The sequence below is a fragment of the Somniosus microcephalus genome, chromosome 19 (genome assembly GCF_052327205.1).
Source record: "Somniosus microcephalus isolate GS21.2 chromosome 19, FLI_Smic_1.0, whole genome shotgun sequence".
NCBI classification, from domain to species: Eukaryota; Metazoa; Chordata; class Chondrichthyes; order Squaliformes; family Somniosidae; genus Somniosus; species Somniosus microcephalus.
Genome location: NC_141005.1, coordinates 44,233,181 through 44,247,801, shown reverse-complemented (window position 1 = coordinate 44,247,801; position 14,621 = coordinate 44,233,181). Strand labels below are relative to the sequence as shown.

Sequence of the window (14,621 nt, the reverse complement as noted above, 5' to 3'; positions counted from 1 at the left end):
CTGGAAATCAAAGATCTATTCAAACAAACCCACCAGATCCTTGCATTTGAATTGAATGGCTTGGCCCCTCTCTTGAATACCTCTCATAGACATAATAGGGGTGAAATTCACCTTGGACAGTAGTGCAGTAGTTCAGGCGAATCGGCAGCCTGAAGTCAATAGAAAACGACATCGGGCAGAGTGAAAAATTGACTGCCAATTTGCTAGTGCCTGTTTTGCCCTAGTGCCCAAGATGCATTTCACCCCAATGTCTGTTCTGGGGCTAGTGTGTATCGAAACAAATTAAACTATTTTCTGTGAAGCAACATTTTTTTTTAACTTATGTACCATGACATGAAAGAAGCCAACAATACATCATGAACAAAAGTGCTTCACTTTTGTCGCTGGCACATTCAGTCTGGGAACTTATTAGTGCACTGCTTCAGAGCTGCTACTGTGTTATCCAAAAAATCGAATAGCAACTAAGAAATTAAGTACTACTGCTACTTCTTATGAATGATGTAGATGTAAAGCAACAACTATAATTTTACATTTAGGTGGTTAAGCCAGATAATTGCGTCAGGAGTAGTGGCGTGATGCCTCCTTCATATTTGTGAATGGGGCATTGAGTCGTTCTATGTCCTGTGGTCTGTTCTGGGTGACCACAGTCGCACACTGGAGAGTTTTTAATTCTCCATTTGTGGATCACGTATCCACATCTACCATAGTTTGTGTGGATGGGGTTCAGGGTTGCCCATAAGTTTTACGAAAGATCAAAGCCAGGGATCTTCCCCATCGGGCATTTCATGAGGGATTTGTTTGTGACTGCTTGTGAACTCCATTCGGCTTTCCAAGCATCGGCAGGGTTGAAGTCGCATTGTCGAAGGTTAAGCGCGTGGGTCCAAAAGGCCTGGTGTGACTTCGAGCGGCGGTGAGGGGGCGTTGTTGAGATCCTGGTGGATGGGGAGATGTTCGTTTTCTATGATTTGCTGGACTTCCCAGAAGGTTACGGCATCGCGGCGAATGGATGGGGGAGCGACGTACGACAGCACGGGCAGACAGGGTGTTGGGGTCGACTTGAGGGTTCGCACCGCATTGCAGTGTTCAGTTGGACATCAACAAGTCAAATGTGGCTACTTCTGGTCCATACCGGCAAATCATACTTCTACTAAAGTCTATGAAAAAACTGGTTTAATTGATTACATAATAAAATGGTCTTCCATGTGATATATATCTTCATAATAATTTTCCTCATTAATTATGGAATGTTTCTTTTTAATCCTTTTCAGACTCTCAGATGGACGTAAAAAATCCCATGGCATTACTTAGCTATGGAGTAATGAAGTAAATTCATAGGAATAATTGACTAAAATATGCACTTTACCAAAGTTTTAGCTTGGCTGGTATTTGCAAAAATTTTCTGCAGTATGCTAAAACTCATTCTTGTCTAATTGTCTGGTGTATACGTATAATTCTGCTTGGGGCTTAACTTTTTTTGGAAATGACACAGCTTAATTATTTCTATTGTCTTTTCCTGATTTGTTTGTGCCTTAATGGGAAATGCAACAGTATCCAACAAAAGTGATGGATATAACTGTTATCCAAATGACTTCTGTGACCATCAATTTATATAGTGCAGTAAAAGAAAGAAAGACTTGGATTTATATAGCACCTTTCACAACCTCATGACATCCCAAAGCACTTTACGGTCAATTAAGTAATTTTGAAGTGCAGTCACTTTTGTACTGTAGGAAACACAGCAACCAATTTGCACACTGCAAGGTTCCACAAACAGCAATGCGATAATGACTGGATAATCTCATTTAGTTGAGGTTGAGGTTTAAATATTTGCCAGGACACCAGGGAGAACTCCCGTGCTCTTCTTCAAAATATTGGGATTTTTTATGTCCACCTGAGAGCGCAGATGGGGCCTCGCTTTAATGCCTCATCAAAAGACGGCACCTCTAACAGTGCAGCACTCCCTCAGCACCGCACTGGAGTGTCAGCCTTGATTATGTGCTCAAGTCTCAGGAGTGAGGTTGTGAACCCACAACCTTCTGATTCAGAGGCAAGAATGCTACCACTGAGCCACAGCTGACACCACAGTCTACTGTAAGCTCACTTTTGATTTCTTATCTAGCCTAATCTACTAATTTGATTCCACTGGTGCTTTACAAATGCTTTTAAAATAAATCCAATAAAAAAAAATAACAGTACACAAAATGAGGAGTAGGAACAGTTTATCCTTGGGTTAAATATGCATTTCAAAACCCAGGCATTAGCAATGTACTTTATTTGCTTAAGGCTTATCTGAACAGAGCAGACCATACGTACACGTACAGTGTCCTTCATCTACTGGGTCACCCCACATGGCAAAACTCACCGATGTTAAATTGATTTTTTTAAACAAATGTTTGATAATGGCTGTAGATCATCAATATACTTAAAATGGGTAAATGCATTTTCAAAAAAATAATCTCTTCATTTTATATTTTTTTTAACACACACTGGCATTGTCTATTACCTCATAGAAAGTGTCAAATATTTTATGGTTTGTAGTTTTGAGGTTCAAACCATGAGGGAAGAGCGCTGGAAGAAACTAAGTTACCATCTTTTGAAACCATCATCTATTTTGAGCTGTCACGCTTGGGATGGGCTCTGGTTAATATCCCAGTTAGTTAGAATCCATACCTCAAGCATGAACATAAATGGTAAACTTAAACACGAATTAGATTAAGCATTTAGAGTTTTTGCACTTGAGCTTGAGCAAGCATTACCACATTTTATTTTGCGGTTTTATTTTATGTATTTTACTTCATTCTATCATTTGGTTGTTTTACAAATCTTATGCTTAAATGCTGGATTCTGTTTGTTCTAAAATTTAAAAAATATATAAATGATGTCTGAAAGAAAAGAAAGACTTGCAGTTATATAGCGCCTTTCACAACCTCAGGATGTCCCAAACCGCTTTACAGTCAATTAAGTAATTTTGAAGTGCAGTCACTCTTTTACTGTATGAAACACAGCAACCAACCTGCACACTGCAAGGTTCCACAAGCAGCAATGCGATAATGACTGGATAATCTCATTTAGTGATGTTGGTTGAGGTTTAAATATTGGCCAGGACACCAGGGAGAACTCCCGTGCTCTTCTTCAAAATATTGGGATCTTTTATGTCTGCCTGAGAGCGTAGATGGGGGCTCGCTTTAACGCCTTATCAAAAGGTGACACTTCTAACAGTGTAGCACTCCCTCAGCACCACACTGGAGTGTCAGCCTTGATTATGTGCTCAAGTCTCAGGAGTGGTAAATCATGCTTGACTAATCTACTGGAATTTTTTGAGGATGTAACTGGTAGAGTAGATAAGGGAGAACTAGTGGATGTGGTGTATTTGGACTCTCAGAAGGCTTTCGATAAGGTCCCGCATAAGAGATTAGCGTGTAAAGTTAAAGCACATGAGATTGGGGGTAAGGTACTGTCTTGGATAGAGAACTGGTTGGCAGACAGGAAGCAAAGAGTTGGAATAAATGGGTCTTTTTCTGAGTGGCAGGCAGTGACTAGTGGGGTACCACAGGGGCCGGTGCTAGGACCCCAGCTATTCACAATATATATAAATGATCTAGATGAGGGAACTAGATGTAATATCTCCAAGTTTGCAGATGACACAAAGCTGGGTGGGCATGTGTGCTGTGAGGAGGATACCGAGAAACTCCAGTATGATTTGGACAGGTTGGGTGATTGGGCAGATGCATGGCAGATGCAGTATAATGTGGATAAATGCGAGGTTATCCACTTTGGTGGCAAAAACAGGAAGACAGATTATTATCTGAACGGCAATAGATTGGGAGAAGGGGAAGTGCAATGAGACCTGGGTGTCCTTGTGCACCAGTCGCTGAAGGTAAGCATGCAAGTGCAGCAGGCGGTTAAGAAGGCAAATGGTATGTTGGCCTTCATAGCGAGAGGATTCGAGTACAGCAAGGATGTCTTGCTGCAGTTGTACAGGGCCATGGTGAGACCACACCTTGAGTATTGTGTCCTGTTTTGGTCGCCTTATCTGAGGAAGGATGTTCTTGCCATGGAGAGAGTGCAGCGAAGATTCACCAGACTGATACCTGGGATGGCAGGAATGACGTATGAGGAGAGATTGGGTCGATTAGGCTTATATTCGCTAGAGTTTAGAAGAATGAGAGGGGATCTCATTGAAACGTATAAAATTCTAACAGGACTAGACAGACTAGATGCTGGAAGGATGTTCCCGATGGCGGGGGAGCCCAGAACCAGGGGTCACAGTCGAAGGATAAGGGGTAAGTCATTTAGGACTGAGATGAGGAGGAATTTCTTCACCCAGAGAGTGGTGAACCTGTGGAATTCTGTACCACACAAGGCAGTTGAGGCCAATTCATTAAATATATTCAAGAAGGAGTTAGATATATTTCTTAAGGCTAAAGGGATCAAGGGATATGGGGAGAAAGCAGGGACAGGGTACTGAGTTTGGATGATCAGCCATGATCTTATTAAATGGCGGAACAGGCTCGAGGGGCCGAATGGCCTACTCCTGCTCCTATCTTCTATGTTTCTATGAGTGAGGTTGTGAACCCACAACCTTCTGATTCAGAGGCAAGAATGCTACCACTGAGCCACAGCTGACACCACAGTCTACTGTAGGCTCAATTTTGATTTCTTATCTAGCCTAATCTACTAATTTGATTCCACTGGTGTTTTACAAATGCTTTTAAAATAAATCCAATAAAAAAAATAACAGTACACAAAAAGAGGGGTAGGAACAGTTTATCCTTTGGTTAAGTATGCATTTCAAAACCCAGGCATTAGCAATGTACTTTATTTGCGTAAGGCTTATCTGAACAGAGCAGACCATACGTACACGTACAGTGTCCTTCATCTACTGGATCACCCCACATGGCAAAACTCACCGATGTTAAATTGATTTTTTTAAACAAATGTTTGGCAATGGCTGTAGATCATCAATATACTTAAAATGTGTAAATGCATTTTTCAAAAAAATAATCTTCATTTTATATTCTTTTAACACACACTGGCATTGTCTATTACCTCATAGAAAGTGTCAAATATTTTATGGTTTGTAGTTTTGAGGTTCAAACCATGAGGGAAGAGCGCTGGAAGAAACTAAGTTACCATCTTTTGAAACCATAATCTATTTTGAACTGTCAAGCTTGGGATGGGCTCTGGTTAATATCCCAGTTAATTAGAATCCATACCTTAAGCATGAACATAAATGGTAAACTTAATCACAAATTAGATTAAGCATTTAGAGTTTTTACATTTGAGCTTGAGCAAGCATTACCACATTTTATTTTGCGGTTTTATTTTATGTATTTTACTTCATTCTATCATTTGGTTGTTTTACAAATCTTATGCTTAAATGCTGGATTCTGTTTGTTCTAAAATTTAAAAAATATATAAATGATGTCTGAAAGAAAAGAAAGACTTGGATTTATATAGCGCCTTTCACAACCTCAGGATGTCTCAAACCGCTTTACAGCCAATGAAGTACTTTTTGAAGTGTGGTCACTGTTGTAATGTAGGAAACATTTGCACACAGCAAGCTTCCACAAACAGCAATGTGATAATGACCAGATAATCTGTTTTAGTGATGTTGATTGAGAGATAAATATTGGCCAGGGGACTGGGGAGAACTCCCCTGCTCTTCTTCGAAATAATGCCATGGGATCTTTTATGTCCACCTGAGAGTCTGAAAAAGATTAAAAAGAAACATTCCATAATTAATGAGGAAAATTATTATTATGAATATATATATCACATAGAAGACCATTTTATTATGTAATCAATTAAGCCAGTTTTTTCATGGACTTTAGTAGAAGTATTATTTGCACAGATTTGTCATGAAATACTACAAAACTTATTTGTTTTGTAACTCATGTTGTAACTTATTTGAAGTAGTTGCTTACACCAGGAGTCCTGTAGTAACCTCGCTTTGTCTTTTCTGTGGCCTGAGACACCAGATTAAGAGCAGCAAAATTACTGGTTAAAATGGGTTGTGTTATCTAGCTGCAGGATGTCAGCAATTTTCAGTATTGCTTTATTGCATTAGGTAAAGTCCTGACTCTCCATCTGTGCCAGGGTCTCCTTTGGAATCAGTTGAATTGGTGCATATGGCTCTCTCACTGTCGGTTCCTTCCCCTCCCACCAATTCTGGCCAACTTTTGTTTGTCCTTCCACTTCAGGTCATTGCAGTGAGGCTTCAACTTTGTAGCATCATTGTGCCAAGTTTTTGAGTTCATGTTTGATTTATGCCAATTCTTGTATTTTCAGCATTTGTCACTTGTTGAAATGTGAGATATTGACAATGATAATTGAAATAAATTGGTCAAGGGAGCATAATAGTGTGATGCCTTTATTTATGTAGAGTTTAGGAATTCGGAATTATTCTTACCTCGTGAGTGTACCTTAGCAATGGGGGAAGCCTATTTCTTGACCAAAGGAGTTGTGACTGTGGGAATTGGGATTGGGCTGGGTTAAACTACTTTATGACATTCAGCTGGTTTTAAATATTTTTTGTTCATCTCTGTCAAGACGGGTTGAGTCAGCAGAATTGCTTCTCAGCAAGAAAGTTAGATTGTGCAGAGTATTGCTGAGGGGTAATTTACTTCATTTCTTGTAATTAACAAAGACAAAACCTAAAAAATAGCAGAGCATCTCGCTGCAGTATGAGTGATAGACAGCCCATGTCGCTGGACTCCTACACATACCACAGATGCAAGCTCATTGCAACACAAAAATACAAATTGTAATTCTGAGGGGCAGTTGGCTACATTGAGATATAAGGGCATGCAAACATGTAATAGTTTTTCAGACACCATTTAACATTTAATAGGCACCACATAAATGCAAGTCTTTCTTTTCTTTCAGATCTCATTTAATATTTAACATTTAACATTGTTGTTTACAGCACAGAAGGAAGCCAATTGGCCCATCACATCCATTCCAGTTTTTTGCTCGAGCAAACAACTAATTCTGCTGCCCTTTTCTCTCTCCCCAAAACCCTATACCTTCCTCTGCTTCAAATATTTATTCAATTTTCCCTTTAGAAGATGCAATGGTTTCTCCCTCAACCATTCCCTGTGGCACAGCATTCCATGGTCCAACAACCCTCTGAGTAAAGACATTTCTTCTAACCTCCCTTCTCACTCTCGTTAAATTGTTGGCCACTCGTCACTGACTCCCCAACCAGAGTAAATGGGCTTTCTCTATTTCCCCCCCATCAAAGCTTTTCATAATTTTTTTTTAAAAACCTCCATTAAATTTCTTAGGCTTCTCTGCACGGTGGCATAGTGGTTAGCACTGTTGCCTCACAGCGCCAGGGACCCGGGTTCGAATCCGGCCTCGGGTGACTGTCTGTGTGGAGTTTGCACATTCTCCCCGTGTTTGCGTGGGTTTCCTCCGGGTGCTCCGGTTTCCTCCCACAGTCCAAAGATGTGCGGGTTAGGTTGATTGGCTATGATAAATTGACCCTTAGTGTTAGGGGGATTAAATACGTGGGGTTACGGGGATCGGGTGGGATATGTGCAGGCTCGATGGGCCGAAATGGCCTCTATCTGCACTGTGGGGTTTCTGTGAAATAGTCAACAGTATCTTGAGTTTCTCATCATAGTTTCCCATCCTCCTGGTTTCTGGCCACACCTGTGAAAAATAAAAAGGGAGAGGGCGAGAAGGACTGCAAGACTCACAAGCAGATTGTGGGACAAGCACAGAGTGTGGTCACAAGCAGGGTAATGATCTACAACTATCAGAACAGATTTGAAGTCTTGGTACACAGGGAGTTGAGCAGGTGGCTATGAAATCTCAGCACTAAGGGTGTTTCAGTAGCTAATGGGAGGAGGAATACCTGAGGAAGAAGAAGTCAGGAATGGCTATGGGAGATTCAATCTTTGGGTATGTAGACAGGAAGGTATGCAGATGTAATCATGAGAACTGCCAGGTATTTTGCCTCCTAAGTGTGAGAGTGATGCATTTCAGTTCACACATGAATAATCTATTAAAGGGATATGGGGAGGAACCTTTTGTTATAGTTCACTTTGGAACCAATTACTAGGCACATGCAGTCCAGCAGTCCTTCAAAGTAATTTCAGGGAGTGAGGGAGAAAGCTTAATGAAAGGACCAATGCGGTCGCATTCTCTGAAATACTACCGGTGCCTCATACAGGAGCAGAGAGTCGGGTTAGGCTAAGAGATATCAATGTGTGGGTCTGACTTGAACAGAAGAAGAATGGGTGTACAGTCCAAAGGAATAGATAAGCTGATAACAACAACTTGTATTTATATAGAGTCTTTAACGTAATAAAACATCCCAATGCGCTTCACAGGAGTGTTATAAGACAAATAATAAAAATTTGACACCGAGCCACATAAGGAGAAATTAGGACAGATGACCAAAGCTTGGTCAAAGAGGTAGATTTTAAGGAGCGTCTTAAAGGTGGAAAGAAAGGTAGAGAGGCGGAGAGGTTTAGGGAGGGAATTCCAGAGCTTAGGGCCTAGGCAGCTGAAGGCACGGCCACCAATGGTTGAGCGATTAAAATCAGGGATGCTCAAGAGGGTAGAATTAGAGGAGCGCAGATATATCGGGGGGTTGTGGGGCTGGAGGAGATTACAGAGATAGCGAGGGGCGAGGCCATGGAAGGATTTGAAAACAAGGATGAGAATTTTATAATTGAGGCGTTGCTTAACTGGGAGACAATGTAGGTCAGTGAGCACAGGGCTGATGGGTGAATGGGACTTGATGTGAGTTAGGACACGGGCAGCAGAGCTTTGGATGAGCTCAAGTTTACGTAGGGTAGAATGTGGGAGGCCAGCCAGGAGTGATTTGGAATAGTCAAGTCTAGAGCTAACAAAGGCATGGATGAGGTTTTCAGCATCAGATGAGCTGAGGCAGGGGCAGAGACGGGCGATGTCACAGAGGTGGAAATAGGCAGTCTTAGTTATGGCATGGATATGTGGTCCGAAGCTCATTTCAGGGTCAAATACGACACCAAGGTTGCAAACAGTCTGGTTCTGCCTCAGACAGATGCTAGGGAGAGGGATGAAGTCGGTGGCTAGGGAACGGAATTTGTGGTGGGGACCAAAGGCAATAGTTTCAGTCTTCCCAATATTTAATTGGAGAAAATTTCTGCTCATCCAGTACTGAATGTCGGACAAGCAGTCTGACAATTTAGAGACTGCGGAGGGGTCGAGAGAAGTGGTGGTGAGGTGGAGCTGGGTGTCATCAGCGTACATGTGGAAACTGACGCTGTGCTTTTGGATGATGTCACCAAGGGGCAGCATGTAGATGAGATAAAGGAGGGGGCCAAGGATAGATCCTTGGGGGACCCTCGCGGTAATGATGCGGGAGTGCAAAGAGAAGCCATTACAGGATAGTTTGGAGACAACGGCTATTACAAGTGTACAGGATAGTCATGGAGGTTCTGATAGGAGACAACAAAATCATGAGTATTCCATAGTATGGGAAGGCGATGTGGAATCTAAGGAATGACAGGGAAAGCAAATAAGAATTGGTGAGGGATAAAATGGAATTTCAGGGAGTAATGGGTCACAGGTCATTGCACAAATTATACAAAAATGCTAGAACTCTAGCAGCAAAAAAGGATGAGCTGCAAATGTATGCAGATTAAAAAAATTAAAAGCAAAATCAATCCAATTACAATCAGCATTTTATTAAATAACTAGTTAATCTCCCATAGCGTATCACACAGTAAATTAGAGAATATGGTCCCTGTTACCTGGTTCTGCTGTCTTCATGTTTCTGTTCCTCTCTGCCTTACCCTTTCTCTTCACTTCTGCTGCTCTCCCCTTTACATTATTTTGCTTTTCTCTGTCTTTTTATTTTCTATCAGGTGCGAGGTGATGTGTGGTATGATGTAGTGTGGTGCGAAATGAACCATCAACAGCTGCATTTAAGGTCTGGGTTGCAGGGAAAATATGGTCCTCCACAACTCCCTTCCCATCCTCTCCTCCAATTGCTCATGCAGTTCCTCCACCCTTTGCTCCCATCGTCTCCCCTAGCCCTTCAACTTTCAACTACCCACTCAACCCTCTCATCCTCCTCACCCCTCTCATCCTCCTCACCCCCTTGCTTGTCACCCCACGCTTAACCCTACATTCACTTCTTCAACTCCCTTTCGCTTCCCACGCCCGCAGAGAGCACCTCATCCTTGACCAGTTTCCTGCTTTCACTTCCCCTCCCAACGTACATTATTATCTATTTCCCTCAAAGAGGCCTTGTTTGCTTTCAACATTCAGCTTGTGTTTTAAAAATACATCAAATTAGAATGAGGAAAGAAGCTGCTTGTCTGCCTTTCTCTCTAGTTGTGCCTTTCTGTCTGCCTGTCTCTCTCTCTCTGTTTCTTAGTCCATCAGTATTGATAAAAGACCCCAGAACCTCCCAAAGCACTTTACAGTCAATAAATACTTTAGAAGTAGTCACTGTTGTAATGTAGGAAACTCAGCAGCCAATTTGTGCACAGCAAGCTCCCATAAACAGCAATGTGATAATGGTCAGATAATGTTTTAGTAATGTTGATTGTGGGACAAATATTGGCCAGGACACCGGGGATAACTCCTCTGCTTTTTTCTAATAGTCAACAAAATACAGGTGAGATAATTAGCTTGCTTCGAAATGCATTAAAAAAAAATTGAAATAGCATTAGACAAAGAAAGAAAACACTTTCTCCCCATCATCCAGCTCTCTGAATTCAATGGAAACATTTAATTGTTGTGATTTGTAAATTTCGGACATTAGAAATCTGAGTTACTGAAGGGGAAAAGAATGAAAAAAACTATTGGTAGCTCTTACCTCCAGCAAAGTATTATGTGTAATTAATTTGTGTGAAAAGCAAAATTCTGTTTGCAGTGAGATTGGATTTACAAACCAACGATATAACAGGCTGAGCTATTATTACAAGGGGGAAAAAACCCAATCCAATGTAAGCTCGTTGTTTCTTTGGATTCTGACAGCTTGGTTACAGGTAGATTTTAGTAAACCCTTTACTGAAGTCCCTGAGCTGCCCCCAACAATGGTATTGGGACGTGCTACACGCCCCCGCCATGAACGACACCGCTCGCTGATAGGTGGCAGCTCCAGTCAAATCTGTTACTTTGCAAGAGCCGAATTGGGCAGAGCGCTGATTAACCAGCGCCAGCGCCGTCACCTTCCCGCTCGGTTATTGGTCAGTTGCGCGGCAGCAAGGCACAGCGCCGTTTACGGCTCGCCCATTGGTCACGCCTCCTCGCCTCAGCCGATATGGTGACTTGAGGCGGCGCGGCCAATCAGATCGGAGCCTGTGGATGGGCTGCTGCTGGGGGAGGCTGGCGCCCGGATCAGGTGGAGAGGCAGGGCAGGGTGTGGAGTGGATTGGATTGGGGGGGAGAGCGAGAGAGAGGCAGGGAGGGGAGTGGTCACTGTAATTTTAGGTCCAGTTGTCTCCCCACTCTCCATCCCCCCCCATATTTCCATCCCAAGAGTCGCCTGATACAGCAGCACACACTCACTGACTGACTGTAAGGCTGGAGCCGGCGCTGTGGACTCCTCCACTCACCCAGCCGAGCAGAGGCAAGTGTCAGCGCCAGCACTCTCACAGCAGAAGTGCTGAGCCACACAAAGGCAACATTGTGAGCATATTCGCGCGGCGATACAAAAGTAGCGACGAAAGATGTCGAAGGAAGAAGACCCGGTGTGCGAGGAAATCGTGGAGTCCAAGGTGATGTGGTATCCCGACTCCAAAAGGAACACCCGCATGGACCGATTCAGGAACCTCGTCAATGAGAAGTTTGGTATACATCTGGGTAGGTAGCTGGGCTGCGCGGTGGGAGCTGTCACTCGCTGCGCGGCGGCCACAACCCTTGATCACCTCAAGATGTGATTTGTCCAGTGCTGCTCTTTACTGTCCACCTGGTCCCCATCCTACCTCCGCTCCACTTCTTTCAAAATTTCAGTCCCCCCCCCCCCCTCTCCCCCTCTCCTCCTCTCCTCCGCCGATTGGCCTACTCCTGCTCCTATTTCTTATGTTCTTATGTTCCTCCTCCCTCCGCGGACAGTGGCTCCACGTCTCTTAATGCATCACATTTAAAATCCACAAACCCTTCCGTTGATGGCCCTCACCCTGTCGTCTGTCCCTTTTGGACCTCTGACTCTGGTCTGCTTTATATCCCCAGCTGCAAAATTGGTGAGACAGCTTTCAACCATCTTGGCCCTATTCTTGGGAAGATCCTAAGATCCGTCACACTTTGGCTTTAAACACTTTTTAGATACCATCTTTTTTGACAGCCCACCCCTTCCCTGGCCCTTTCTTCCTCTGTGAAATGCTTGGGACATTTTCCTACATTAAAGGTACTACACGTGTATATAAATGCAAGTAGTTGGATCCTAACCATTACCCCACTAATGGGCCTTCTACCCATCACAGACCTTCCCTTTTGTTCCCCCCCCCTTGCTTAAAACCTTTTATATCTCTAACTTTTTTCAGTTCTAATGAAAGGTCATTGATCTGAAACGTTAACTCTTTCTCTCTCCTTCGATGCTGTCTTACCTGCAGAGTATTTCCAGCATTTTGTTTTTATTTTGGATTTCAAGCATCTGCAGTATTTTGCTTTTGCCCCACTAATATTTGTCTGAATGAAATTGTGTATTTGGAGTAATTAACTAGGTCATTAATCTGAAACTGCTACTGCAAATAATTTGCTTTGTATTTTAATTGATTTAGTTTTGTTAACATTGGACATCCTGTTTTAAAAGGTCCTGTTTTAAAACGCATAACATACCAAGTTCATGCAAATTACATTTGGGGGAAAAATACTTGTTCTGTGCTTTGGGATAGCATTTGCCTGGAGTTTTCAGTGAATCACTTTGCTTTGTTGAACTGTGAATTGCCAAGCCTTCTACAGTGATTTAAAATTGGTACTTTTTGGTTGCAAAATAAAATCAGTGGTAAGTTGAGTGTTTGCATAGTACTAATGGCCATGGGCACATTGACAATATGTTTCTAAAAAAATATATATCCATAAATAAAGACATCCATTTACCAAACACTGTGCCTTTGGAATAAAGTCAGATGATTGTATTTCTGTAAGGCACATGGCTTTAGTAATTGAAAATTAAAAGTCTTTCATAATTATTTAGCTAAAACACAATTTAAAACATCACAGTAGGATGACGTTTTGCGACGGTTGTGGTTTTTACCGAGCCACCTCATACATTTGAATGATTTGAAGGCGCTGGTGCCTTTTGGTAATTGTTCATTTAAAAGATGACCCTGAAATTTATTTCCCCCCCCCCCACCCCTGTAATTTCTGCTGAGCAGCTAAGACAAAACAATTGGGCTCATAAAAATAAATCCATATTCAAAGTTGAAACACTCTTTGTTTTCACAGCCAATTATAATGAATTGTATCAATGGTCGGTGGAGAACTACCCGGAGTTTTGGGCAGAATTTTGGAAATTTAGTGGATTGGTTTACTCTCATCATTACAATGAGGTAAGGTGAAAGATTTTGGCCATTTTAAGTCGGTGGGCTAGTTTTGGTGTTTTTTGTTGTTTAAAATGCTTTATAAGTGCATTAAGGGAAGTGTGCTAATGGATAAAAGTCATGTGCAATTAAAAGGTCCGGGCAGGCTGCATTTTTCCATGTGTGGTACAGTAGTAAGAATGCAAGATGGTCAAGCTGAATGGGAGGGTTTAAGGTAGCTGGTACAAAGCAGCCATTGTGGCATGTGCTAGCTCACTGGTCCTGGGAACAATGGGATACAGTAATCTAATTCTGTGGTTGTATTGCACTTCCGGTCTAAAACTGGTTATTGTATTGTATGAGTGACCACCGGCAACATCCAAATAATGCTCCAGGCTGTGAATAGCACTTTAGGCACCAGAAGAATATTTCTGTGCATTATGGCCTGGAATTTCTGCTAGGAATGCAATCAGGAAAATGTGTTTGGAATGTGCCGGTTTGGCCGAGGTGAATTTATGCCCAAGTTTCTGCGCAAACTCCATTGTGTCAGCCTGAGCGTAAAATCTCCCATGAATTGGCGTAATTGACGCAATGGATTATTGCCCAAAGGATCCAACACCATTGAAGCAGTTTTTAAACCTGTCTTGAGATGACTTGAAGTAGATTCTATGGGCTGGATTTTCATTAAGCTGTCGGGAAGGAGGCGGGACTACAACTTTCGGGTTTTAATCCCGCCTCCATCGACATCCGGCCAATCAACGTGATTTTCCCTTGATTGACCTTGTTGAGCCCACCCAGTGGGCTCAGCAGGCCAATTAAGGGCCACCTGGCAACAGGTGACGTCACAGACTGAAATTTCATCTGTCAAGAGTTTTTGACGGATGAAATATCAGTGTTTCACAGCTGTTTGAAGCTGTCAAACACTGACAGTCTTACTTCTAACCTGAGTCCTTCCACACAGACTCCGTTAGAACTGTCAACAGCACAGAAAGCTGTAGGCTGTCACTTTTGACAGATCGCAGCCATTCAGCTTACAGTTCTGGCTGAGTGATGGACTCCCGACGCCTAGAGGGAGAAAGGCTGTAAAGGTAAGTACAGGTAATTTAAACTTCTTTACACACTTTAGACACACCAAACACACTTACCTTT

At 42.4% G+C, this 14,621-nt stretch overlaps 1 protein-coding gene across 2 annotated transcripts in view; it reads left to right on the top strand.

The window, feature by feature from the left end:
- Nucleotides 1-11,303: 11,303 nt before the first annotated feature.
- The window catches only part of aacs (acetoacetyl-CoA synthetase), a 172,355-nt gene continuing 169,037 nt past the window's right edge, over nt 11,304-14,621 (top strand). Inside the window, exons 1-2 of one of the 2 annotated variants that reach the window (XM_085961694.1) lie at nt 11,304-11,371; nt 13,399-13,502. In XM_085961694.1, coding sequence (XP_085817820.1) covers nt 11,317-11,371; nt 13,399-13,502 — 159 coding nt within the window. In that variant the 5' untranslated portion in view covers nt 11,304-11,316. The other variant, XM_085961693.1, reaches the window with a different exon arrangement.